This window comes from Cetorhinus maximus, chromosome 13 (genome assembly GCF_964194155.1).
Source record: "Cetorhinus maximus chromosome 13, sCetMax3.hap1.1, whole genome shotgun sequence".
NCBI classification, from domain to species: domain Eukaryota; kingdom Metazoa; phylum Chordata; class Chondrichthyes; order Lamniformes; family Cetorhinidae; genus Cetorhinus; species Cetorhinus maximus.
Genome location: NC_135891.1, coordinates 53,824,386 through 53,851,673, shown reverse-complemented (window position 1 = coordinate 53,851,673; position 27,288 = coordinate 53,824,386). Strand labels below are relative to the sequence as shown.

The 27,288-nt window shown below is 39.0% G+C and overlaps 1 protein-coding gene across 1 annotated transcript in view; it reads left to right on the top strand.

Moving 5' to 3' along the window:
- ctnnbl1 (catenin, beta like 1) overlaps positions 1–27,288 on the top strand; it is a 197,079-nt gene that overhangs the window by 25,396 nt on the left and 144,395 nt on the right. The window contains exons 3-5 of the mRNA XM_078555389.1: positions 15,387–15,493; positions 17,486–17,625; positions 18,200–18,297. Of these exons, the coding sequence (XP_078411515.1) occupies positions 15,387–15,493; positions 17,486–17,625; positions 18,200–18,297 (345 nt within the window). The remainder of the gene's footprint in view (positions 1–15,386; positions 15,494–17,485; positions 17,626–18,199; positions 18,298–27,288) is intronic.

Here is a 27,288-nt window from a genome sequence, read left to right as displayed (position 1 = left end):
ATACAACCCGATAATTTTTTTATCAGTGACACAAGGGAACCATGATTATGGTTCTTCCTTGCATCATTTTTGAGGGGGAAGGCAAAGCTCTGTGTACTTAAAACCCATGCATAACTCTGCTGGTAAAATTAATAATGATATCAAAAAGGATCCAATTGGCTCGTTCCACTTCAATCATTAGAAATTAAATGGTGGCTTAGTGAATTGCCTGAATGTTTCTAAAATTCAGGGTTTAAAAAGTGTATTGTGGAAGATCTTTATTTACTTTGTAGCTGGCCTACTGTACCCTCAGCGCATGGCCAACTTTTTCAGGTGAGCCTCTGACAAATATCAAATCGATGCATCTCAGTTTCAGCTATGGTCTGACATTAAGTGAGAGATTTACTGAGCCTATCTGCCTTGAAAGTAATTTGAGACATGGTCCACTCAATGGGTCGTTAAATGGACATTTGGAGTTTCTGTTCCAAGCATTTCTGGTAGAAACGCCGTACTTTCACAGGTAACGTTGGCAGATTTGCTTGAAGGTCAGTGAGCTCCAGACAATAGTTTGACCAGTGGATTAACCTTTTAGTCTATTTACCCAATCAACCCTAGCCAGCACTCTCCTCAAAGCAATGTAATTGGTTTTAGTTTTAAGTTTAAGATTCTTGTTTAAGACTGGAGTTTGTCACTTTCAAACTTAATATGGAATTCAATTGTATTATGATCACTTTTTTTTTCCTCAGGATCTTTTTACTATGAGATTACTAATTAAATCTACCTCATTACACAACACTAGTGCTAGAATAGCTTTGTCCCTAGTTGGTTCCATAATGTATTGTTTCAGGAAACTGTCACAAGAGCATCTACGAGCTCTTCTCCCAGGCCACTTTTGTCAATTTGATTTGGTCCAGCCTATATGAAGATTAAAGTCCCTCACAATCACATTGTCTTTGTTTAAAAACTCCCAATTATTTCTTGCTTAATGCTTTGTCCAACATTATAAGTACTGTTTGGGGACCTATGGACTACTCCCACCATTTCTGACTCTTGTTACTCCTAATCTTCACCAATACTGATTCTACTTCCTGATCTTCTGAACTTTCTCACAACTGCCCTTATGTCCCTCTTTACTGTCAAGGCGACTCATCCTGTCTTTTTGAAATGTTCTGTATTCTGGAATAGTTGTTTCCCAACCTCGGTCAGCTGGTAAACATGTCTCTAATAAGCGCTTAGATCTAAACCATTTATCTCTATTTGTGACACTAGTTCATCTATCAAATGCTTTGCGCATTTGAACATAGAGCCTTTAATTTTTTTACTACTTTTCTTTGTATGGACCTTGTTCACTGATGCATATTATCTTTAGACTCACTTCCTTCCTGTCCCACTCTGCTTGTCTTTACCCAAATCACTACACTGTTCTATTGTCTTGACTTTTTTCTTTAGATTTTAAAGCTCCCTCACCTGAACTCCCCCCTCTTAGTTTAAAGCCCTATCCATAGGCCTAGTTATACAATTCGCCAGGACACTGATCCCATCATTAGCTAGGGCACTCTGATAGGGAGCCCAGGAGGTGCTGCAAAGGGATGAAAGACTCAGTCGGTTTTTGTCTTTCAGAATCAGCAGAATCTTAATGCAGTTTAGTTTCACATAGCTGTGTGTTCTCTTTTTTTGAGCTATTGTGGCTGCATTGGAAGGGCTACCTTTCATCCCCTGTGTAAAAATGTCACATGATCCCCAATAAAACCGAGGTGGCACTTAAGAGAACAGGAAGATTAGCATCATCTTATCCAATGTCACTGTATCACCCTCTTGGAAAGGGAAATATTTCAAGGTAATGATGCAATAATTTCTTATCTCTCCACCACTCCACAACCGAATTTCTTTTCGGTGTCCTAGAAGAAACATAATAGAGATGAGAGACAAAAGAAGGCTGTTTGGCTCAGTAATTCCTGTCTTTTCAGTATTCCAACTTTTGTAACCTAACGTCCAACTGTGTTTCAAGTGTCTTTAAATTCTACACCTTAAGTACCTGGCTTCACATTAATCAAAACCTTTATCACTTTTTTCTTTAAAGAAAATATTCAAATAGTCCTTTTAACATCTGTTCAAAATTAATTTTTTGCTGGTTTATATTGAGCAATGGGCCTATTACCTTTCCTTATTTTATTAATATCTTAGCCACTTAATATTTTATGTACTTCGACATGGTGCCTTTTTAACTATCTTTTCTTTAGACTGTCGAGATCAGTTTTAAAAAAAAAAAATCATTCTTCAAAAGTATTCACTGGTTAGGTCTCAGCCTGGGTATGGGCGGACAAATTTGGGCACCACATATCAAAGATGTAAAGATCTTAGGGTACAAAGGAGGTTTATCAGGATGTTATGAGAAATGAGGGACTTAAGTTATGAGGAGCAGTTGGAAAAGTAAGGACTGTTCCCCTTGGAACAGAGGAGGTTAAGGGGTGATCTAATAGAGGTTTTCAAGGCTTTTGTTAAAAAGAAACATTATGCCTTGTGGGCCATATGACAAATTGAAGGAAAGCTGTCCTCTGCTTTCTCATCATGAAGCTGCTATGACCATTGGACTTTGTAAGACCGTTATATTTTAAACTGTCTTTTAATTTAAGATAAAGCAAAAAGCCCTAGAATGGGAGGTGGTGTGAAGTTGTACTGTACTCTGCCTGGCAATAAGTCCCTGTGACCTGGTTGCCATGGGGAGAGGGGACCCAGATCAAAACTTATTCAAAGTCGGCTGGGAGCTTTAACACCTGGACACAAAAGAGGGAGGCCGCTGACCTTTCTGCTGTAGGCTCATAGACTCTGAGTGAATGAGACCAAAGGATTTGGGGAATGTAGACCCACAACAGGTGTTATTGTGCCAGGCAGAAGAAAAAGCTTTTGGGTTAACCACCAAGCGGAGGGTTGGTGAGGACAGAGCCCATGTTTGAGGAAACCAGGATTATGAAAAGTTAGAGACCACAGAATCACAAGAGGGAACTTTACAATGGGGACTCCATTTGATTATGCTCAAAGGGCTGAGTGAAGAGGACTTTGTTTAAAAGGACACTAGAAGATTCACCTTAGCGAAGCAGGGAGAAGGGAACTTAATGCTGGGAGGAATTGGACTTTAAACTTTAAGACTGCATGTGTACAGAGAGTCTGGTATAATGTATAAATGTGCCATGGGGTTTTCTGTTATTAAGAACTTAGAGAGGATACCTCTTCTGCAGTTTAGTGTATTAGTTACCTACTAGGTAATGTTTAGTCAATGTTGATTTTTGTTCGTTTGTTGCAGTAAACATCTTAAGCCATGCAATCTTGTGTAATCATTTGAGTAGGCCACTGGGAAATTCATCTCTCTTTGAAAAAGTTATCGGTCTCTATGAGGATTGTAACAAAGCCAAGTTATGCCATGTTTCCAGTAGAATGAAAGCAAAATACTGTGGATGCTGGAAAACTGAAATTAAAAACAGAAAATGCTAGAAAAATTCAGCAGGTCTGGCAGCATCTGTGGAGAGAGAAACAGAGTTAACGTTTCGAGTCCGTATGACTCTTCTTCAGAGCTGCTCAACATGAGCATGCCACTAGCAAAAGCTCAAATGCTTTAACATTTCTGCAGAAAACTGGGAGAAATCATGAACACAATACTTTTAACCTGCAAGAACTTGGCTCCTAGCTTAATACTTTTGGGAACACTGGTGTTTTCTTATTACTGATTTAAAGTTGTGTTTGGGTTAATAATAAGAAAAAACATACATCTTGCAAATAGAAAACACAGAGAAATCTCTGAAAGTGTCTTGATTTTCAAATTGCCATGTCAACTGTCAGATTGTTGCAAAGCAGTGCAGTTGCCAAATTTAATGCCTCCATGAATGCAGAAGTGAAGCTCACTGTGAAACAAAGAATTACAGATAAAACACATGCCAGAAATTAATTTTTTAGTTTTGTGTGCTCGGGTTACTTAGCAAGTAACCTGGTGTCTGAAAGCACTCTGAGCCGTCATGGTTCTCCTCCTTTGCTGGTTTACTGGTAGCTGTTTGCTGAATCTTAATGAGCGGTTTCTTAATGTCACATTCTATGATTTTTTTTAACAGGATATTGTCCTATCAAGCCAATAGTGGAAAAGTTTTTTTGCACTATAATCTTACGGTTAGCTCCAGTGAAAGAAAGCCTTAGCTTCTCTTCAAAACAATAGCTTCTAGTTCCTGGTAGTATCCTAATAAATCTACATTACACTTTTGCATTGCCTCTAAAGCCTTTCTGTAGTGGGTTGTCTAAATCTGTACACAGTAGTTCCATTTCAGCCAAAATAAAGTTTATATGAGTTAAGTAATATTTCTTTGGTTTTGTATGTAGAGGCATAGATCACTAAAACAATAATTGTTTGCCATTTTATGGCATTTTTGACTTGCACTGATACCTTTTTAAGGACCTTAGTATTTACACGTAAAGCTTGTAAAATATTACTTTGCATGTTTTCTACACTAAATTCCACTTATCTGTCCTACTAGTCTTATCTATGTTCTTCTGCTGTCTCACAATTTTTGTCAAAATTGCCCATAACTATTAGTTTGATGTCATCAGGAAATTTATTCCTCAACTGAGTCAATTCTAAGACATATATAGAACACGCTGAGCTGCATTTCTATTAATTCCATATACCATTTTCCTTGTTTCGAGACCCTATAGGTACTGCTTATCAAATGCAGTGTTTTGAAAATACATATAAACCATAGCTTGTATATTTGCTATACCTGTCATTTCTTATTCAATTATTTCTGTAAGGCTGGCTGAGCATTGCATGTCTCTTAGAAATCTTTGTTGGCTTGCTCTCATTGGTATGTGCTTCTCCAAATGTTTAGTAATTTTTATAGTTTAATTTAAGTTTCTAATAGTTGCCAACAAATACAATAAGTATAACTGATTTGTCTTTTTCTGATATTCCTGTCTCCTTTTCTTTGAAGAGGGAATCTGATTTGCTGCCCTCTATCTTGTGGCACCACGTTACTTATAACAGAATTTTGGAAAAATATAGTCAGTGCCTTCCGTATTTTTTCCCTGGTTTCTTTCAGAATCCTCAAATGCAAGGGCACAATGATACGCATGCCTTAAACTTGAGTAACTTTGTGTTTCTCTTTGAATAGTGATCTCCACAAACTTCCACATTTAACATGCCATTGTGTTTTCCTTGTGAAAAGGAATGTGCTTAGTTGTTTGGTAGTACAGAACTTGACCTTTGACATCTTATTTTCGGCAATACCCATGTAATGTTCTTAATAGCTTTACTACTCTGTTTCTAAAAGTTTGCTAATGTCAGCTCTTAGTGACCCTACCTCAACCTTGTTTTAATTTTGCTGTGCTACAGGGTTCAAGAAACACAGGGATGGTGGGCAGATTTGTTCTTCAAAGCCCCAAAAGCCCCAAAATCAAAGATGGGGGCAATGAAGGAGAAAAAAAGTTGCCCCCTTATATATTACTTTGCATTAGGTCCCCTCCATAGTCCAATTGGGATTGAACACTTGAAAGCGCAAATGTCATCATTTCAAGTTTTCAGGGCTCCTGTTCTCATTCTCATTAACTCCTCTATTAGTTGATATAGTCACATTATCTTCTGTAATAAGAGGTGTGTGTATAGTATAAACTTATCTTAGTAAATAAGATGTTTTTTGTTAATTTATTATGAATAAATCTTCCATACACTGTTTCTAAAATGAAAAGACGAACTGCTTGGCACAAAGTAGCTTATTGGGAATCAGTCTCAAATCTGCAGACCCTTTAAAAAAAATTAATTACAAGCAATTAGCACTGTCCAGCATTCTTGTTTTGTTCTCAGTTTAAAGTTTCTTTCTGCTCAATACTTCTGTTTAGAGGTGAGCGCTGAAGAACACGTTGGGATGCTGATTTCCAGCAGTCCAACTGTGCAACATGGAGAATACAAGCAAATTAATGCTGCAACATTATTTTCCTGCTCCCGGTAGCAAGGATTCCTTCCTTGTTGAAGTAGCAACGTACTGCTGAGGAAAGTGCCCTGAACACATTGCAAAAGACCATGGCTTTATCACTAGATATATTTTCCCTACCCAACTCCTGGCAACAATAAAATAGTATAATTCTATAATATATAAAATGTACATATTATAATTCTGTAATTAATACACAACACTCTATTTTGTCCACAAACTTCATCCTCAATTTCTTTACTATTCAGCAACCTACTTCATACTTCCCACCTTGGACCATGTATCTATTTAAACCTTTCACTGTAGTGCATTAAAAATTTTTTTAAAACATTTTTCCCCTTTCTCTGCCTCTCCTGAAAGTTTTATACCCAGGCTTATCTACTTTGCCAATCATAACCCTGCTGCTGCATATTTCATTTAATTATTGTTAGGTTATAATTCTTTATTTATTCACTACTTTAGTTCCCAAATTTTTTTACTCCATACTAATATGCATTTTAAGGTTAAACTTGCTGGTTTCCCAGCTATTTTCCTCAGGCATCCTACGAACTTCTTTACTATTTGACTGTGATTAACCTCTTTTTAGTTTTATTTCCTTATTATACACCAAAGCTTAGTTTTCATAGTAATAGGTGTATGCCATTCATCTCCTTGAGCCTATTCCAATATTTTATTGGATAATAGCCAATCTGTACCTCAAATTTATTTACCTACCATTGCTCTATGTCACTTGACAAAGTATCAAAAAAACTATCACATGCGGCTGGAGACTGAGTGTAGTGAGACCAAGTGCTTAACCCAGGGAATTTGGTAAGTGAGGGAGTTTTAAAGGTCGAGTTTTTTGTAAAATCCAACCAAGTTTGCATTTAGCATTAACCTCTACTGTAACATTAAATTGTAGTTTCCTTTAGCCGTAGTCAGTGATAAACAAGTGATCTGCTAGAGGCAGCTGCAGTTAGTTAATTGGGTAGCTAATTTGAACTGGTTCCCTAGTCAGCGGTGGCTGACTAGAATTTCAGCTAGAATAAATACAGGTGGTTTAGCAGAAAGTTAGTCGCACAAAGTTGGTGGCTGGAATCTGAGTGCATTGAGACTAAGTATTTAACTCTGGGAATTTGGTAAGTGAGTGAGGAGATGCTGTCCTAATCTTTTGCAGTAATTTAAACTGATACTGGGGAGATATAAGTATTGTACTAAATTTACAGCTTAACTAGTTAAAGAGATAATATAACTACAGATGAGTGATATTTCCAAACTTGAAACCAAATTAGTTAATAAAACATAATAACAGTGGCAGGGCAGGTGATGTGTTGCAGCTATAGCATGTGGCTGCTGGTGAACACCTATGTGATACATGGGAACAGCCTTTTTTAGACTTTGTCATGCTCGCATCATATTCCCGTGAATGAAGATGATTTATACTTTTTAAATGAGAATGGAATATGGACAATTTACTTTGAGGAAATAGAGTCTGGGAGTCAGATGACTTTTGTGGCTTCGGTATTGACGAGGACTAACTCATGCCTGGTCATATCTCTGGAAAGTTATTAAAATGCAAATGAACTTTTGGAGGACCTTTCATTAAAGAAACACCAGAATGCAACAGATCACTTGTAGAGTTAATAGTTCATATTGTCTGGATGTTTACAGAAACTGAAGTAGAATGGTTTGACTTGGTGTTTTAACTTGATGTCTGCAAGTTTGAAATCCCACAAAGATGGATGTGAAGGAATCAACCTTACATCCGCACTTTGTGATATGTCATTCATTCCCCATTGTGTAACGATGGCTTATGCCATTAAATCATTTGTGTAGGTGATGGGAATATTGATTCTGTGGTCACATGACAAGCTTGAGAAAGAAATTATATTCTGAGAACAGCCCACAGAAGACAGTTTGGACAGAGACCACAGGTGGAGGCCCAGGAAAAGGAAAACCCTGTCTGGATCACTGATCCACAGGCAGAGAAGTGGGGCAGAAATATATCCTCGCTACTGGAGGTCGACCACAACTCTGGAAAAGCCAGAAACTTCCAATCCCCATTGTCTTCAGTGAACCAAGAGAGAATCCATCAGGCCTGCAACATTTCAACCACCCATCTTGAAGATTGACGATAGAATAGACTGACCTTTTTTTTTTTTTTGACCCTTTATTCTAAGTGCATGTTACATCTTTAGAAATATTTTCATGTGTGTGGTGTGTGTGCATTTGTGAGAATCTTATGTGTATGAGGAGTGGGTGTTTGTTGCGATTATATTTCGGGTGATGTGGAAAAATAAACATTTATCCTTCCCTTTTGTTTCAACTTGCAGGAAAGCCTGTTTTGTGTCTGTTCCTAAAAGTCACAGTTCTCAAGGGCTTAAAACACTCCCTTAAAATATATCTTGTTGCATTCGGTCAAGAGATGGAAAAGGGAAACATTATCCCACATCTTACCTCTGCCCGTAATAACCTGGTAATGTGCAATGAGACAGCTTTAATTAATGACCTCATAGCAAAGGATCCTCTAGGTAAGAGTGTTCGGTACATGGTAGAATTTCGCATTCAGTTTGAAGGTGACAAATCTGGGTATGGTACTAAAGTCTTAAATAAAGGCAATTACAAAGGTGTATGTCAAAGTTGGCTAAAGTGAAATGGGACAATAGATTAAAAGGTAAAATGATAGGGAAGCAGTGGCAGACAGTTAAGGGTATATTTCATAACTCTCAACAAAGATACATTTCATTGAAAAGGAAAGATGCTACGAGAATAATAAGGCATCTGTGACTAACTAAGGAAGTTAAAGATGTTGTCAAACTGAAAGAAAAATGTACAATGCTGCAAAGATTAGTGGTAGCCCAGAACAAAGAAAAGTACAGCACAGGAACAGGCCCTTCGGCCCTCCAAGCCTGCGCCAATCATATTGCCCGTCAACTAAAACATTTTGCACTTCTGGGGTCCATATCCCTCTATTCCCATCCTATTCATGTATTTGTCAAGCTGCCTCTTAAACACCACTATCACACCTGCTTCCACCACCTCCTCTGGCAGCGAATTCCAGACACTCACTACCCTCTGCGTAAAAAAACTTGCCCCGCACACCTCCTCTATAGTTTTCTCCTCTCACCTTAAATCTGAGTCCCCTAGTAATTGACTCTTCCACCCTGGGAAAAAGCTTCTGACTATCTACTCTGTCCATGCCACTCATAATTTTGTAAATTTCTATCAAGTCGCCCCTCAATCTCTGTCACTCTAGTGAGAACAATCCAAGTTTCTCCAACCTCTCCTCACAGCTAATAACCTCCAGACCAGGCAGCATCCTGGTAAACCTCCTCTGCACCCTCTCTAACACCTCCATATCCTTCTGGTAATGTGGCAATCAGAATTGCACGCAATATTCCAAGTGTGGCCTAACCAAGGTTCTATACAGAAGATTGAGAAAATTTTAGAAACCAGCAAAAGAACTATAATAAAGAGGGAGAAATTGGAATGTGAGAGAAAACTAGCAAGAAATTAAAAACAATTAAGGCTTTTTCATGTATATAGAAAGGTAAGGAGAGCTAAAGTGAGTATTGGCCCTTGAGTGGGTGATGCTGGGGAATTAATGGGAAATGAAATGGCAGAGACTTGAAAACGTATTTTGTTGGCTAAAGTGAAATGGAACTGTACGTTAATGCCTTCTCTGTAGAAGACATAAGTATCCCAAGAATAGTAGAAAAGAAGGGAGGCAGAAACTTAAAACAATCACGACCACTAGCAAAAAATTATGAAGAAAACTAATGGGACCAAGGACTAACAAATCTTCTGGAGCTGATGGCCTGCAAGGGCCTTGAAAGAAGTGGCTGCAGGGATCGTGGATGCATTGTTTGTATTCTTCCAAAATTCCTTAGATCCTGGAAAGGTCCCAGTGGATTGGAAAACCACAAATGTAATACTTCCTATTTAAGAAAAGAGGGAGACAGAAAGCAGGAAACTGTAGGCTAGTTACACTCAACATCTGTCATTGGGGAAAATGCTAGAATCCATTGTTGAGGATGCAACATGGTTTTTGTGAAAGGGAAATACTGTTTGACAAATTTATTAAAATTCTTTGAGGATGTAACAAGCAGGGTGGATAAAGAGGCACCATTAGATGTAATGTATGTGGATTTCCAAAAGGCATTCGATAAGGTGTCGCAAAAGATTACTGCACAAGATAAGAGCTTGTGGTGTTGATATATTAGTGTGGATAGAAAATTGGCTAATATACAGAAAACAGATTTGGGATAAATGGTTTATTTTCAGGTTGCCAAACTGTAATGTGTGGAGTGCCTATATTAAAGACTTGGATGAACAGTCCGAATGTATTGTGGAAAATTTGTGATAATGAAAAGATGGATATGAAAGCAACTTTTGAGGATGACACAAAGTGTGCAAAGGGACATAGATAAGTGAAGTGAATGGGCAAACATTTGACAGATGGCATATAATGGGAGAAAATATAACCTCATATCCACTCTGGCAGGAAGTACAGCAAATTAGAATATTATTTAAATTGGGAGAGACTGCAACATAGTGCAGTACAGAGGGATCTTTGTCTTTGTATGTGATTCACGAAATGTTAGCATGCAGTACAGCAAAATTAGGAAGGCAAATTGAATTTTGGCCTTTATTGCAAGGGAAATGGAGTATAAAAGCAGGAAAGTCTTGCTACAATTGTACAGGCCATTGGTGAGACTACACCTATAGTATTGTGTACAGTTTTGGTCTCTTTACTTAAGGAGGGACAAATTTGCATTGGAAGCAGTTCAGAAATGGTTCGCTAAGCTGAATCCTGGGATGCTGAGTTTGTCTTGAGGAAAGTTTGGGCCTATACTTATTGAAGTTTAGAAGAATGAGAGGAGCTTTTATTGAAACATAAAATTCTGAGGTGGTTTGACAGTGTAGATGCTTAGAGGACATTTCTGCTCGTCGTGGAGCCTAGAACTCCACCACAGTTTCAAAATAAGAGGTCTCCCAGTTGAGACTGAGATGAGGAGGAATTTCTTCTCTGGCTGTTGATCTTTGGACTTCTCTTCCCCAGAGAGCTGTGGAGGCTGGATCATTGAATATATTCAAGGCTAAGCTAGACAGATTTTTTGATCTACAAGGGAGTCCAGGATTATGTGGGTTAGGCAGGTAAGTGAAGTTAAGGCCATAAACAGATCACTTATGATCTTATTGAATGGCAGAGCAGGCTTGATGGGCTGAATGGCCTACTCTTTCTTGTGACCTTATGATCTGTCTTGAAACTTTAAATTGATTCAGCATCCACAACCTTCTGAGACACTTTCAGATTTCCATTACCCTTCGAATGGGAAACATGTCTTTTATTAATTTGTTTATTCTGAGGATGTGGGTGTTGCTGGCAAGGCCAGCATTTTTGCCCTGTCTGGTTGTCCTTGAGAAATTGGTGGGCTGCAATCTGCTGAATATCCTCCAACTATGCTGATAGGTGGAAGCTTTTAGATTTTGGACACAGCAAAAGTAACAACGGGAATGTGTTCAAGTCAGGCTGATGTGTTGCATGGAGGGGTACTTTTGGTAGTGTTGGTGTTATTGTGCATCTGCTACTCTTCTCCCAGGTGATGGCAGTTACAGGTTTGAGAGGCGCTGTCAAAGCCTTATTGCATCCAAAGACGCACACAGGTACAGTATGCCAATGATGGGGGGGAATTGCTAAAAGCTAATGCATGGGATGCCAATCAACTGAACTTTGTCCTGTGTGATGTTGAAATTCTTCAGTGTTGTAACTTCACTCTTCCAGGCAAGGGGAGCGTATCCCATCACACTTTTGACCAGTGGAGAGACTTTTAGAAGTCAGGAGATGAACCAGTTGCCATAGGATACCCGGCCTCTGACCTGCTCTTGCAGTTGCGGCATTTATGTGGCCAATGAAAAAAAACTTTCTATAGCTCGTTTTATGACCTCGGGACTTTCCAAAGTGTTTTATAGTCAATGAAATACTTATGAAGTGTAGTCACTGTTGTTCATGTAGGAAACCATCATCAATTTGTGCACAGCAAGCTCCCACAACAACAATGTGAAAATGACCGGATAATCTGTTTTTGTGTCGCTGGTTGCAGGGTAAGCATTCGCCAGAACACCAGCAATAACTCTCCTGCTTTTCCTGAAGTAGTGCCGTGGGATCTTTTACATCTGTCTGAGAAGAGGGGTTGGGGGCAGTGGGGGGGGAGGTTGCAGAGGTAGTTAGACTTTCACTTTTGGGTAATGGTCCTTGTCTGGCACTTGTGTGACAAGAAGTCTACCTGCCACTTATCATTTCAACCTGGATGTTGTTCAGACCGTGTTGGGTATGGCAAGGATTGCTTCATTAACTGAGGAATTGCGAGTAGGGCTGCACACTACAATCATCAGTGAACATCTCTACTTATGACCTTATGTTGGAGATAAGGTCACTGAAGTAGCTAAAAATAGTAGCGCATAGGAGTTTACCCTGAATAATTCCTACAGCAGAGAGGTGGTTATGTTGGGCCACTTACGAATGAGAAGAGGTATGCATCTTATAAACGCATTTTACTTTGCAACCTGGAACAGCTTTGAAAAGTTGTTTGAGTTCGAGGTGATTTTTTTTTGAGTGTGACCTGTACAGACCTGACCATGCCCCTGACTGCCTGGGGCCACTGGGATATCTCCCCCCACTGCCTGCAATGAAACAGACATTGTGAGGAGCTCTGCATGCGACGAATGTGCATCACAGAGGTGGTTGAGCGCCGTGCCAGTTTCTGCAGGAAATCCTGAGACCAAAATTCAGAACCCACATCTTGTGAGTCCTTGGTGTAATCTATGTTGAGAATGCTATTATTGAGCTCAACTTAACTTTCAATTCAATGCAGTGCTTGAACCAACATCCTGGAAACAAACACAATTTGACATTTTGACAATCTGAATGCAACTGCAATAATTCCGTTAATTTCAACTCAACAGGAGTCATTGCCAAATTGGGATGGTGGATTCATTTTAAAGAGAGTGACAAGATTTTGGAGAATGAAGTAGGCTGTGAAAGCAGTCTTCGTTTAATAGAGTGAAGGTCTTCACTCAGGCAGAGTTTTAGAACCCTGGAGGATAGGTGATCTTTTGTTTAAGTCGCACAAGACGACCCACTGATGTGGGAAAGCGTGACACGCTTTTTGTACTGTAACACTGATAATTCATACCAATTGAACCAGATGAATCCGTTGATGAATGTTGCTCTGTCCATTTAGTGTAAACTTGGTCTGCCTTCAGAGTAATTGAAGCTGTTCACTTGTGGAAGACACAAGAAACCGGTCCAAATCATAAGGGTTGATGTACGTTTTTCATAAAAACTTTCAGACTGGGGAATGACTGGACCAAATGGACCGTGAAAGTGTCTTTGGCGAATTTGTAACTGGAACCAATGTTTTTTATTTATTAAATGGGTAGCTTCATATGAAACATGGACACTAGTGCTAAGCAGTAATGCTTTAGACTTGATGGCGTTGTCATAAAACACCTTTTTAGCATGATTGTTAGTTAAAATTTCTTTACATTTAAAATCAATATGGGTTAATATGTACTCAGCATATAGAATTTAATTAAAAGTTTATATTTCTGAACTTTGTCATTGTTTGTTTTATTTTTTCCTCTGGAAATCAATTTAGAATACTGCTTATGATCTTGCCTGCATGCAATTTGCATAACAATGATATCGCTAATTGGAAAATCTATGGTTGCTAATTGCAACTTCATTCTCACCCTTTGAATCTAGTTTTCAACATGGGCATCTTTCCTTGAGTATAAACTTGTCCCCTTTCACCTCTGCCCCCACACCACAGAAAATCTTTTAACTGTGTTGATAACTCTAAAATTTGACTTATTTGTCTACCATCCCAGGAGACTTTGATTCACAATTTGCTATCATAATTCTGTCTAAACTATCAAAACAGTATTAGGTGACAGCATTTTAGAAGGCCTCTTTTATCTCCTGAGTTCTGCTTTTCAATTCACCACCAGACTGACAAAGTTCAGACTGACCAAGTTCAAACCCTCCCAGGCTTTTTAGGCTGCTAAACAAAAAGGGAGACAAACAACCTTGCGCATAGTAGATGAGTGCGCAGAGCTATCTCAAAAGTTTATGTAGCTGGTGTCAACTCAGCAGTGTTGAGCTTTCGCCATAACTGCATTATGGGAAACTAACAGGCCTATTGGCCCAAATCTTCTGATCAGGGTCAGAATCCCTATTTCCAATTCTGATCAGATTTAAAAAGTACCCACTTACCTTCCATCAAGTTGTGTGGCCGTTCTTCCAATGGAGGACCCTGCAGAACTGAGTCAGCACAGGAAACCTTGGAGATATCAGCGAGGGGACAATCCGCACACAGGCCACACCCCTTTTTTATAGCACCAGCTGCTGTAATCTGGTGAGTGTTCACTAATGCATTGAAAAGCTTTGGGACATTTAAACAGCTTTTCAATGCACTAATGAATGGGTATTGTAGGATGGGTGAGGTCAGTGTTTATGGGGGTTGGGTGGGCGAGCTAAAGGAGTCAGATGGCACCTGGGGAGGCTGGTCAGATTGGGTCGAGCGGGGAAATCAGGTGGTGGAGGCTGGTTGGGCCGGCGGGGGGAGTCAGGTGATGGGGCTAGTCAAGTTGAGTCAGGGAGTAGTCAGGTGGTGGGGGCCAGTCAAGTTGGGTTAGAGGAGGGAGTCAGGTGGTGGGGGCTAGTCAGAGTTGGGGGTGTCAGTTGTATAGTTACCCAGGAGTTAGACTAGGATTTTTCTGCCTAACATTTCCTTTGGGTAAGGATGTCAAAACTGTCTGAAGTCTTTGACTCTAACTTGGAATCGGAGACGTTTTCGCATGGAAATTGCCTATCAAAAGGTCAAACTTCCCGGGCAGTTCCCACTGAGCCAGATCTTGCAAATTTCCAAGGTGTCCCTTGGTGCATCTTGTGGGGCAGGTCTGATCTTCGACGACCTGGAAACTGGAACACCTGACCCATCATTTAGTGCATGTGGTCAGAATGAATAAAAACAATCACCGGTACCTCTGGCAGTACCAGTCATTTAGACAGTGGCTTAGGAAGTTTAAGAAAATGGAGTTGAGTTAGCCTTGTGTATGTTTTTGGAATGTTTGATCTGTTGGAATAAGCCTCCCTACTTGGCCTCAGTTAATAAGAAAAGGAGAAGCAAAAAATACGTTCCTTGGCCCCCAGCTAAGACTGGAAGCTTCTTACGCATTGAATAGCAAGGATGATGCAAGTATTTTGTGTATATTCTTTTTCAGTGTTGAGTAAGAGAACTGTAATACATGTACCTGTTTATAGTATTTTTGTGAAGTTTAGGAGTGTAAGAATACTGAAAGAATCAGCTTGATTGTGATGAATCTGATTTATGTAAAGGATGCAAAGAAGAAACATGTATGAAACTTTAATGAGTAAAATTGTTTCCTTTGTTTCAGGCAGAACCTTTGGATGAAAGCTCAGTGAAGAAGATGATCCTAACATTTGAAAAGAGGGCCTATAAAAACCAGGAACTGCGCATCAAATTCCCAGAGAATCCAGAGAAGTGAGCACTTCCGTCTATGTTTATCAACCCTCACAACTTGCGCTTGTTGTTTTAAAAATATATATATTTTAAGACAGTATTCAAAATTTATTCCTTGCACCTTGCTATTTCAGGAGAAGTACAGTACTTGTAAATAATTTCTTGGTTGTCAGTATTGATCATTACTGTTCGTGATTATTCATGGCTTGTGTTGTATATCACCCATGTGATACAACGGTTTTAATTGCCTTATTAGTCTTTGATGGAGCACTAGCAAAAGAAATACATTGTGTGAGATTTTCCTGTTGGTGATAATGGGGAGTAGAATTAACCAAGGCAGCTAATTCCATTTTTCATTTAATAGTAACAACATAATTGGATTGCTGGCAGGTTTCTTTTAAAGAGTGAGGGAGGGGAACTGCCAACTCATCGATCTCTTTATTTTGAGTCACCACTGGTATAAACGAGAGCTGCCCTTATCTGTACCATTTGGTGGTTCTCATTCTGAGTTCTAGCTGTCAATGAGCAGCAGTGCATTGCAGATCTTTTGTTATATTTAAGATTTTTACAAGCAACTACATACATTAAGACAAGTACAGACACACCCAAAAATAGAGACACTTGCAAGTACCTTACGTCATAATAGATACAAGTTGAATCTTGAAAGCAAGGACACTTACAAATTACAAAGGAAAAAGGAGTAGGCGCTCAGGGAAAGAGTAGGCAGTTGTGGTGGGGGGAGCGCACCATCATTATCTGCAGAGCCAGGAGCAGCAACAAAAAGATGCAGTGGGAGCAGCATTGAGAGATGAGCAGGTAGTAAAGTGGCAGAACCAATGGACGAGGAACATGGACTAGGAGTTGGGAGATTGGGGCTTGAATGGTTTAGGAGAGGAGTGGGGGAACCTCATTCTCTGCAGGTCCAGGAGCATGGAATGGGAGCGGCACAGAGAAAGGAGCAGCTAGTAAAGTGGAAAAACCAAAGACTGAACACGGTTTTTAAACTGAAGGCTGTAAAAATGTGGGATCCTTCACCACATTTGGCTATCTTGGAGAGAGACTTTTCTTTAATATGAAAGGGAAGGGGATAAATATCTGAAAGAGAAACATCAAAGGCCCTGGGAGTTCCAGGAGAGAGTGCCTGAGGCTATAAACTTCTAGAACTATGATTTTTTTGATGATCTCTCTCTACTTGCTCACTGGTGGCCTCCTTGTTTTTGATACTTCACATGCAACAGGAGGCAGATCCCAAAATTGGGACATCTTTCCTCAATGGAAAAGGACCCCCAGAAGGCAATGAGCTGGGAAATTCACCAAACAGGGAAGAAAATTGAAATCTGTATCTTTGTAAAGAACTCTGTATTCCTGCAACTTTGTCCTCTTGTGCACCCGCCACCCTCTTTAGTTCCATCATTGGTGGGCTGTGGCTTCACCCATCTAGACCCTAAGCTGTGGAATTCCTTCAATTTTTGATATTGCAATGAAAAATGTACTCTGCACAAAATCCAAATAGAATTGTTATTCCAACTTGTTAATTTTCCACAAATATTTTTTTGTTTCATATTTTGTACAATAGTATTACAATGGATATCAACATTTTGTATTGCTGTCTCTCCTGTATATTTGGTGAAATGAAGTTTGCAAGTGTTGCTTTAAATTAAATGCAAGGTAGAAATACTAATAAAAGGGTGCGATGATCTTAGAAATTGAGCAATTTATTGAGCAATTTATATAGATAATGTGAACCTTACGAATATCACTGCCTATAGTTCCTTATGAACTGCATATTTTTTAATATGTCTTGTGCATTTGTTTTGCATATAAGCAAATTTCTATCAAAAAACAAGTCTCATGTAACCCATATCTATCTTTACCTTTGAACTTTATAATGGGAATAAATAGCATATCAATAGTTTATTTTTGCAAAATTACATTTCAATAAAATAAATTCAGCCTGCTATTCATTCCGTAACGTTACCCAAACATTTTAATTCTGTTCTGCTTGACTTGCAGATTCATGGAGTCAGAGTTGGATTTAAACGATATTGTACAGGAAATGCATGTGATTGCGACCATGCCTGATCTGTATCACTTGCTTGTGGAGCTCAATGCTGTGCAGTCCCTGATTGGCCTACTTGGTCATGAAAACACTGATATCCTTTTGATGTTGGGAAGCTGTTAAGTAAAGTCTCTTCACAACCTAATGATATGCAGCAGTCATCCAAAATCTTTACATAGAATGCGGAGTGTTTTATCATAATGATGCAACACCTGCTTAATTGAGTTCGTTTTTAACATAACATTCAAGGCATCAGTTGCACATAGCCATTCCATCTGAGCATCAGTATATTTGAGTGTATCCTGTAATGGATCTATTTTTGAGATATTAGAGGTGTGTCGCAAGCACATCAATGATATGGGCAAGTTTTGTGGCCCTTTTACAAATAAAAAAAACACTTGTATTCTTTTTGTTGGTCCAAATTATAGTGACCTGCCTCAGGAGTTTTTGTTTTGGTCCACACCCATTAATCATGCCCAATTTTAACTCTGAAACTCCTATCATAGTTCAAGGGTTTTTATTATCAGACTAATGAGGGCTATAGGTTAAACATTTTCTTCTGTATTTAAGCAGATTATATGCTATTAAAAAAGTTATCTCCATTCAAAAGTATTGTTTGCATGCAGATTTTTAAAATATGTGTTATATGATCTTTAACGAACTGCTACATGTATCCATTGCGGTGGTGGACCTGCTGCAGGAGCTGACGGATATAGACACCCTGCATGAGAGTGAAGAAGGAGCAGAGGTCCTTATAGATGCTTTAGTGAGTGCAGTGCTTTCTTTGCTCCTTGGGGATGACTTAACTGTAGTCTAATGATTGCACAAGATTTTGGCTGCTGTTCTGATTTTTTTTTCTCTTACTAAGTATTTTAGCTTCTTGGAGCTCCATGTAATAGCATTACAAAATTTTGAAACTATTCCATAGTTCCCTGTGGTATTGTGATCTCCATTACTGTTAAAATTACATCTGTGCCTCTGTTATGAACTGTAGGATGATTTGAGAGGATTAATTTTCACCTAGCTTACAAAGCTCACATCAGAACATTTTGGCTTTAATATGAAATGGTTAGGAGTATGATTTTTCAAGGCAGACACATGCAAGAAAGAACAGACACTATTTATCCATACAGTCTCGATCAGCATGAGCTGCATTAAATGTGATTTCCCGGAGTTTATATTTATGGTTGTGGTAAGTTTACTCCTTACCCTTGTAGTACTGAATTGTCAGCCACAATTGTTACTTCTCCTTCTCTGTAGAAAATTACAGGATATTTGCACTGTGTAAGTAATTTTAGACATTTTTTAATGTCTGCTGTGATTTATGATTTTTTGCAACCAAGGTGAGAGTCAATACTTAGGAGTCAGCTTGCACTCAAAATAAGTACAAATTTATAGCTGATTCCCACATTATAAAACTAGATCAAAGTGTGCAATTGCATTTTGAAAGTCCATAATGTTAAAGATTCTGAAAGAGCCCACCTGACATCTAAAGTCAATCTTTGTATTGGTGACATGACTGTATTTATCAGTTACTTAAATGCAGCATCAAGTCCTGAAGTGAATATTTAAAAATTGAAGGTGACTATATAACAATTATTATATTAAGTGAAACAATAGTTTTTGTGCAGTGTTTGATCACTTATCCTTTCTCCTTTACTAAATAGACACCATCAACCTAACTTTCAGATTTTCACTTGCGATTTTATTAATAAATTGCAACAAATGCAGTTCTTATCTCTAAAGTCAACAGAAAGAATAATACCAATACTGACTCAATACTGTACCATGCATACATGTTTATAGACAGAGATAATCTATTATTTGAATTATTTGTATAAACAACCATAAATATAAGATTAACTTTGGAACTTTTTGATCTAATTTGAATGTAGTTCAATACCAGCCTGAGAATGTTCCAAAAATGTTGAGAGCTCATTTTCTTATTCAGCCAAACTATATAAGTAAAGAACAATAGATTTTCTACACTAAATCCTTTCTCTAACGAGAAATGTAGAAATATGTGAAGATTATAGTTCATTTTCTTAGTAACAGCAAGATCACACTTTAAACTTACTGCTAGTAACCAGAACTCGATCTGAGTATCTTAAATTCATCCAGCAATTTTGAAATGAGTTCTGTTTTACCTCATGGAGTTGCATACAGATGTGGGAGAGTTTTGGTTGGTGCCATTTTTTGGCATTCCTCTACACTGATAAGTCAACAAGGTGAAGCTTCCCAGAGTCCTTAGCATGCAGTTTCCCAATTTTCTTCAGAGAAGTCCAGTAAGTGAGCTGTTTTATGTCTGATCCTCTGATTGAATCTTGTTTCTCCTATTTATTTAGCTGTGACACTGGTGAATTTACACTAGGGTGGATCTTCAGAATCTGGATCACTTATATGTGAGATTAGCAATTGCAATAATATTTGAAGATGCAAAATAATTTTTTATACTTTCTGGTGGATCTCTTAAAGCACTGATCATTGTGGTTTGTTGTGGGTGAGGGAGGAAGTGTTTAGTTAGTAATAAAAAATGAAACATTTTCTGGCATATTTTCCTCATGAACGGGTGTGCGTGTTTGTGTTTCTGTAATTTTGCTCACAGTAAGGCCCTCCTAACATTGGTAAAAATTATTCTATTTTGTTTGGTGGTTTTAGTTGAGGGATGTTGTTTAGAACATCAAGGGAACTTCTTATTTTTCAATAAGTGTCATGAGCTCATCAACATCAACCTGAGCAGGTAAACGGGACCTCCGAATTATAATCCATTCTGAGGGACAGCACTGTCTCAGGAATGTCCGACTCGGTTTTGTGGTCAAGACCTGCATTTGACACGTTAGGAGAGGTTTAGGTTACAGGACCATGAAACGATAAGCAGCAAAGGGGGAAGAGGAGAGGGGGGTCTGTTTTTGGTGCCTGGTTACACTCAATTAGAATATGGGAGCATTTGGGAGGGGCTGGAAACCTGGCATTGTTTGTTGGGGTGGGTGGGGGGTACTTTGGGACTCATTCTAACTTAAAGGCAAGGCAGGGCTGGGAGGTGTTGGGGTGAAGGGCAGTTGTGGGAACCAGAAGAACATGAAGGGAGGGAAAAGCAAATTATGTGGGAACTAGGAGGGAGGTGGTATATGTCATTCATTCATATTTGTAAGCTTTCTGATAAGCAACATCAATCAGTAATGATTAGAAGATTGTTGTTTTGAAGTCTGGATTTCTTCAAAATGGAATGGAGCATATGTTACAGTCAGTGAATTACCTGCCAAATATCATTTACCAGGGGAGCTCTGAAATGGGATTTGGGACCTGGTAGTGTTTGGTGGCCTCACAAGTGAAGTCAGAAGGACTGGTTGGAGAAAATACCGATCCAGCATTTAACTAACTGTTTCACTACATCAACCGTGAAAATGGAGAGGTGGGGCAACTTAGCAGGAAATTCCAGAATGCAGGGCTTGAAGTTCAAGTTACAAATGCTCAGAATCCAAAAGTACTTTGGAGTCCATAGTCTGTCCAAAGGTTGGATATGGCGCAGAAGGTAATGAAAGAATGGTAGTTTTTTTTCCCAGTGTGTTTGTTGTTTCAAATCTCTCATTAGCTTAAAAGGAGTTGTCATTCTTTGTGACACAGGGCATAGCCAATATCCTGTAACAGGAATGCAGTAGAAAATTTTCAATATGAACACTGATGTTTATAATTAGAGCATTACATTTCACATATTATTGAATTTCTTAACCTCCAAGAATAAAATCTCAAACTTCATATTTTAAATTGTTAAAATATTTCATTTCAAATAATTTGCTTCAAGAGTTATCTTTTCAGTCATTAAAACTACTTTAGTAATTTTGATATTTAAATTTGCTTCTTGCATGGATTTGGCTGAGTTTTGGAACTTAGTGCAGCTTACTTGGAAGCAGGTCTTAAACTTGTGGCCATCCCTACTGGGTGTTAAAAATCATTAATGTGCTAGCCCTTAGGGCCTCACACACCTCATAGTAAAGTTGGTTCTTGCATAAAGCCAAGTTGGTTCTAGCATATTGCACACTGTTGTTGTGGGCCAAAGGGGGATTAATTTAAACAGCCCTGATTTCTCCCCTCTCTACCTGTCTGTAAACAGAAAGGTGTTTTTGATTTTGATTTCGCCCTTTATAAGTGGTGGCCTGCTTTCCACAAACAAGAGGAGTGATCCAATCCTCTATTAATAACCCCATAGCAAACTTGCGATAAGGTAAAATAAGAAAGGGGTTTTTCAACTTTTGTCCCTTTAGAATAAAAGAGAGATAAGGGAAAGAAAGGGGTACAGGGAAAGAGCAAGATAAAAATAAGAGTTATGGTCCAGTGGCGTATTCCTTCAGAGGTTAACAGGCTGAAACTGTTACAGGGTGATCCAACTTTCCAGAGATGAGGACTTCCAAGATGGGCGTAGGTACATAGAATTAGTCTTGAAAGCACAGATACAGTAATTCCAGTAGTTCACACTGTAGATGTCGACCAGGCACTTCATCTGGACAGAGCTCTTTTGCTGCTACCTGTTGGATGGTAAAATGATAGACTGCCTGGGTTTAGTTCCACATGGCAAATTACAGATTCTAGTAGCTTGGGGGAGGTCATGTGACATACCTTGCACTTCCTCCCTGGAATCTTGAGGTGTTTAATAAAGGAGTCAGGGTCCCTTTTGTCCCTTGCAGACATACCGTCTCTGTTGGCTGGAGCTCTGCCTTAGAAATGCAAAGGGAGTTGGTGCATTTCTTTAGAATTTGTTTGTCAACTGTCACAGAGGGCATTAGTACCTCTCTGAAGATAACGAGGTCCCTGCTGGTTTCTGATGGTTAGAAATTCCTCTGGTACAAGTCATGGCTAGTCAGGGTAAAGCCTTGTCCATTTTTAAAATAAAAATAATTTTATAAAGTAGCTAGGTTGAGATAGATACTGGAATTTTGGATGAAGTACTACTTTTTTATTTGGACTGGAGTAATTCCATTGACTAGAGCAATTCCATTGACTAGAGCTAATTGTGTGGTGCCATGTGAGTCAGATATAATGTTGTAAAACCTGATAGAAGAATGTGATGTTCTAAATATTGAGTTATGTGAACCAGGATTTCGTAGGTGTAATGGTATTTGCAAAATGATTGCAAACAGAATTCAGAATCCTTTGAGCTTTCGTAATAAACTATTGATATAATTTTAACATTGTACACTAGTATATTTTTAAAATTAATGATTAATTTGTTCCATCAGATTAAGTATAAAGTTAACTTAGAATGCAGGAAATAGCAAATTGAGTGTGATGGACGTGCCCAGTTAGAGAAATACAAAATCAGAGTAAACTCCATTATTGATGTGTGAAGTAACAGAAAACCCCATTATGGGATTCAGATAATGTCTTCATTCTGAACTGTTTTATTGGTCTGTCAGCAAATTCTGTGCTGCATAATCATGCGTTTGCTCAGTGCAACAGCACAGAACCTGAATTCTTTATAAAGGCAAATGGCAATTTGCAGATGGTTGACAATTAATTATTTAGATTTATTAGGAAGGGGGGAGCAAAATGAATTATGGATTTAAATAAGTTTTCTGAATAGAGAAAATGGATAAACTCATTAAAGCAATGTTTCTCCTAACGGTGAACTACTAGTGATCATTTTGTTAATAAAACATAACATTACTTAATTGGAGGAATAAAAACAGAAAATGCTGGAAATACTCAGCAGGTGTGGCAGCTTCTGTGGAGAGAGAATGTTTCAGGTTGGATGACTTTTCATTAGAACTGGAAAAAGTTAGAGATGTGATGGATATTAAGCAAGAACTGAGGCACGGTAAGTGGGGAAGGTAGTGGGGGTGGGCAAAAAACTAAAGGGGAAGGTCTATCATAAGGGATGCATGAGTGATTAAATGACAAAAGAGATGATAGTGCGAGGTAAAATTATCATCTTTTGCCTTGCATCATCATCATCCCTTTTGTAATTTAACCATCCTGTATACCACCTTATGACAGACAGACCTTCACTTTCATTCTTTCCCTCTCCACTTTCCCTGCATCTGTACTTGCTTAATATCTGTTACAACTCTAACTTTTTCCAGCTCTGATGAAAGATCATGAAATGTTAACTCTGTCTGTCTCTGCAAAGATGTTACCAGACCTGAGCATTTCCAGCATTTTCTGCTTCCATTTCAGATTTCCAGCATCCACTGTATTCTATTTTTGTTTTAGTTGGTGGAAGGTTAATTTCAGTGAGTTGTAAAGGGTTCTGGTCCAAGTAGATTGTAACCAGAAATTGAGCAATGGAATGCCATTAAAGAGCTGGTTCAAGTATAGGTATTTCTTGTGAGAAAGGGGAGAGAATTCAAAGCCAGAGCTCCCCTGAATTGTACAGAAAAAGAGGCTTAAAATATTATGGTTTAAATATAGTGGAGAAGCAAGCTGAATATAAAGTAAAGAGGAATAAGAAAGGCAAAGAGATTGTATGAGAATAGATTAGCGTATAACATAAAAGGGAACCGAAAAGTCTTTTAGAAACACTTGTAGTGAAATTTAGTCAGTGCAGGGTGAGCTTCATTAATGCCCAAAAAAAAGGGAATCCTCTTGTGGAGGCAGAGGGCATGGCTAAGGTACGAAATAAGCAGTTTGCTTCTGTCTTCACTAGAGAATGCTGCAAATTTAACAGGAAAAGAGAAGGCAGTACTAATCCTGGATGAGATAATATATAAACTGGAGGTACTTAAAAGATTGGCAATTCTTAAAGTAGAAAAGTTAGCCAGTCCAGATTGGATGTATCTTAGTTTATTGTGGGAAGTAAGGATGGAAATTCAGAGGAAAAGCAAAAATGCCTGGAAAAACTCAGCAGGTCTGGCAGCATCTGCGGAGAGGAACACAGTTAACGTTTCAAGTCCGAATGACCCTTCAACAGAACAGTTCTGTTGAAGGGTCATTCGGACTCGAAACGTTAACTGTGTTCCTCTCCGCAGATGCTGCCAGACCTGCTGAGTTTTTCCAGGTACTTTTGTTTTTGTTTTGGATTTCCAGCATCCGCAGTTTTTTGCTTTTATGGAAATTCAGAGGCTCTGGTTACAATCTTCCAATCCTGCTTGGATGTAGGGGTGATTCCAGAAGATCGTAAATGTTACACCACTTTTCAAAAAAGGCTGTAGGGATAAACCTGGCAAGTCAGCCAGCATAGTGATGGTACAAAAGCAAAATATTGTAGATGCTGGAAATCTGAAATAAAAACAGAAAATGCTGGAAATACTCAGCAGGCCTGGTGGTTCTGGGAAGAGAAACAGTTAACATTTCAAACTTGTGACCTTACATCAGAACAATTCTGATCGGATTACAAAAAAAGAGGGGAATAAACCCGGAAACTACAAGCCAGTCAACCTAATGCTGGTGGTGGGAAAACTTTGAGAGCGCGGGACAAACTTAGTCGGCATTTGGAAAAGTATGGGCTAAGGAATGGAAGTCAGCACAGATTTGTTAAAGACAAATTATGTTTGACTAACTTGATCAAGTTCTTTGATGAAGTAATGGAGAAGCTTGAAGAGGGTAGTGCAATTGATGTGAATGCGAACTTTCAAAAGACGTTTGAAGGAGAACCACATAATAGGCTTGTTAGAAAAATTAATGCCCATGGAATTAAAGGGACATTGACAGCATGGATCCTAAATTGGATGAGGGGTAGCAAACAGTAGTGGTGAGCAGTTGTTTATCAGACCGGAAGGAGGTATACAGTGGTGTTCCCCGGCGTCATTATTAGGACCACTGCTCTTTGTTATATTGTATATTAAGACTTGGCCTTGGATAAACAGCCATAATTTCAAAGTTTGCAAATCATGAAGAAATAAAGTAAACAATGATGAAGGTAGCAACAGATTTCAGGAGGATGTAGGTAGACTGGTGAAATGGACAACCACAGTGCAGATGAAATTTAACGCAGAGAAGTATGAAGTGATACCTTTTAGAACAAGAATGAGGAGAGGCAATATGAACTAAATGAACAATTTTAAAGATGGTGCTGGCACAGAGGGACCCTAGGGGTGTATGTACACAGACCTTCGGCAGGACAAGTTTTTAATGGATTTTCCTGTTTCTTTGACCAATGAGTGTCCAGCAAGGTGACAAATTGTTCAACTTCATGGTGTCAGCTCATATGATGATAAACCAAATCTTGACTTACATAACCCATTGCAAATCTTGGGTACAAATCTTGGGTATGAAGTCACTGTTGTTGGGATGGATGAAGGCACTGGCTTTGCAGGGTTCTCACTTTTCTGGTATGGACCTGACTCTCTTCTCAAATGTTGATATTGCTTGATGAAAGGGACTTCTCCATTTAGATCTGACCAGAGTTGTGGGGTGCAACCTGCAGGCTCTGAGATTGGCTTTCAAAATATCTTTGTGTCTAAATTTGGGGTACCCTATGGTGCCAGTTCCTATGCTCAGCTGGCTGTAGACTGCTGCACTTGGTATGTGGGAATCCTCCATGTGAACCACAAGGCCGACCCAGTGAATCTGAGCTTTGATGAGCATGCTCTTCATGTCAGGTATGTGGGACCTTGCGAAAATTGGGGTGTTAGGAATTTTGTCCTTCCACTTGGTGTTGCAGATAGATCTTAAGGAGCAAAAATGGAATGCATCTAGTTGCTTTGTGCCATACCGGAAAGTTGTCAATGTCTCACAGCTATAGAGAAGTGATGTGAGAACCACTGCCTGGTAGATTTTGTTCTTTATTTTGAGACAAGCTCCATGTTTTCTCCAAAGCCTGTGCGTGAGTCTGTTGAATGCTCAGCTTGCTTTTGTGATTTCATCATCCAACATGGTGTTGTTGGAGAGGATACTCCCAAGATAGCAGAACTTCTGAAAGGAGTTAAGGGGTGTTTTGTTGATTGTGACTGTGGTCTTGGAGTTTGTGGTCAAGGGCAGGTTGGTACAAGATCTGTCTTAAGAGTTCTGAGGCTTGGGCTAAGTGGGTCAACAAGCAGCTAGATGTGCTCCAGAGTGCCTGCTATGCGGTCGCAATCATCAGCAAGCAAGAGTTCACTGAGCTGTTTTGTGATCTTTGTGCAATCTCTCAGCCTTTGCAGATTGAAAATATTGTTAATTATCCTGAACTGAATATGTACTCCTATGTCAAAATCTTTCAGTGCATACAAGAGCATGTCTGAAAAGGTAGATGGCAGCCTTGCTTTGTGCCAATGGTGACAGGAAAGGCATCTGATAAGACACCATTCTGGCCATCATAGGATGACCCTGGTCATCTTTTTAAGGCAGCTATATTTGTACTGCGCCTTCCACAGGCCTTCACAGTTTACTATGTTGAAGGCTTTGGTCAGGTCAGTGAACATCATGTAGAGGTCCTTGTTCTGTTTGCGGCACTTTTGTTGAATTTGATGAACCGGAATGATCATGTCGACTGTTCCTCATCCAGCACAAAAACCACAACATGGGTACACAGGATCTGTAAAATAAGTGGAAATCCTGTTGAGAATAATCCTTGCAAGAATTTTTCCTGCTGTGGAGAGAAGTGAAATACCACAATGATTGATTGTCACAGATGGACTTTCTCCCCTTTTGTTTGTACAGGCGAATTATGGAGGCATCTTTGTAACCTTGGGGCACACTGCCTGGTTCCAGATTAAGCAGTAGAGACTAGTAAATTTCCTAATTATGTGAGCTCCTGCATACTTGAATGCTTCAAGTGGAATGCCAATACTTTGCAGACTTGGCGCACAGTTTTTTATGGCCTTGGTGATGTAGACTTAAGATG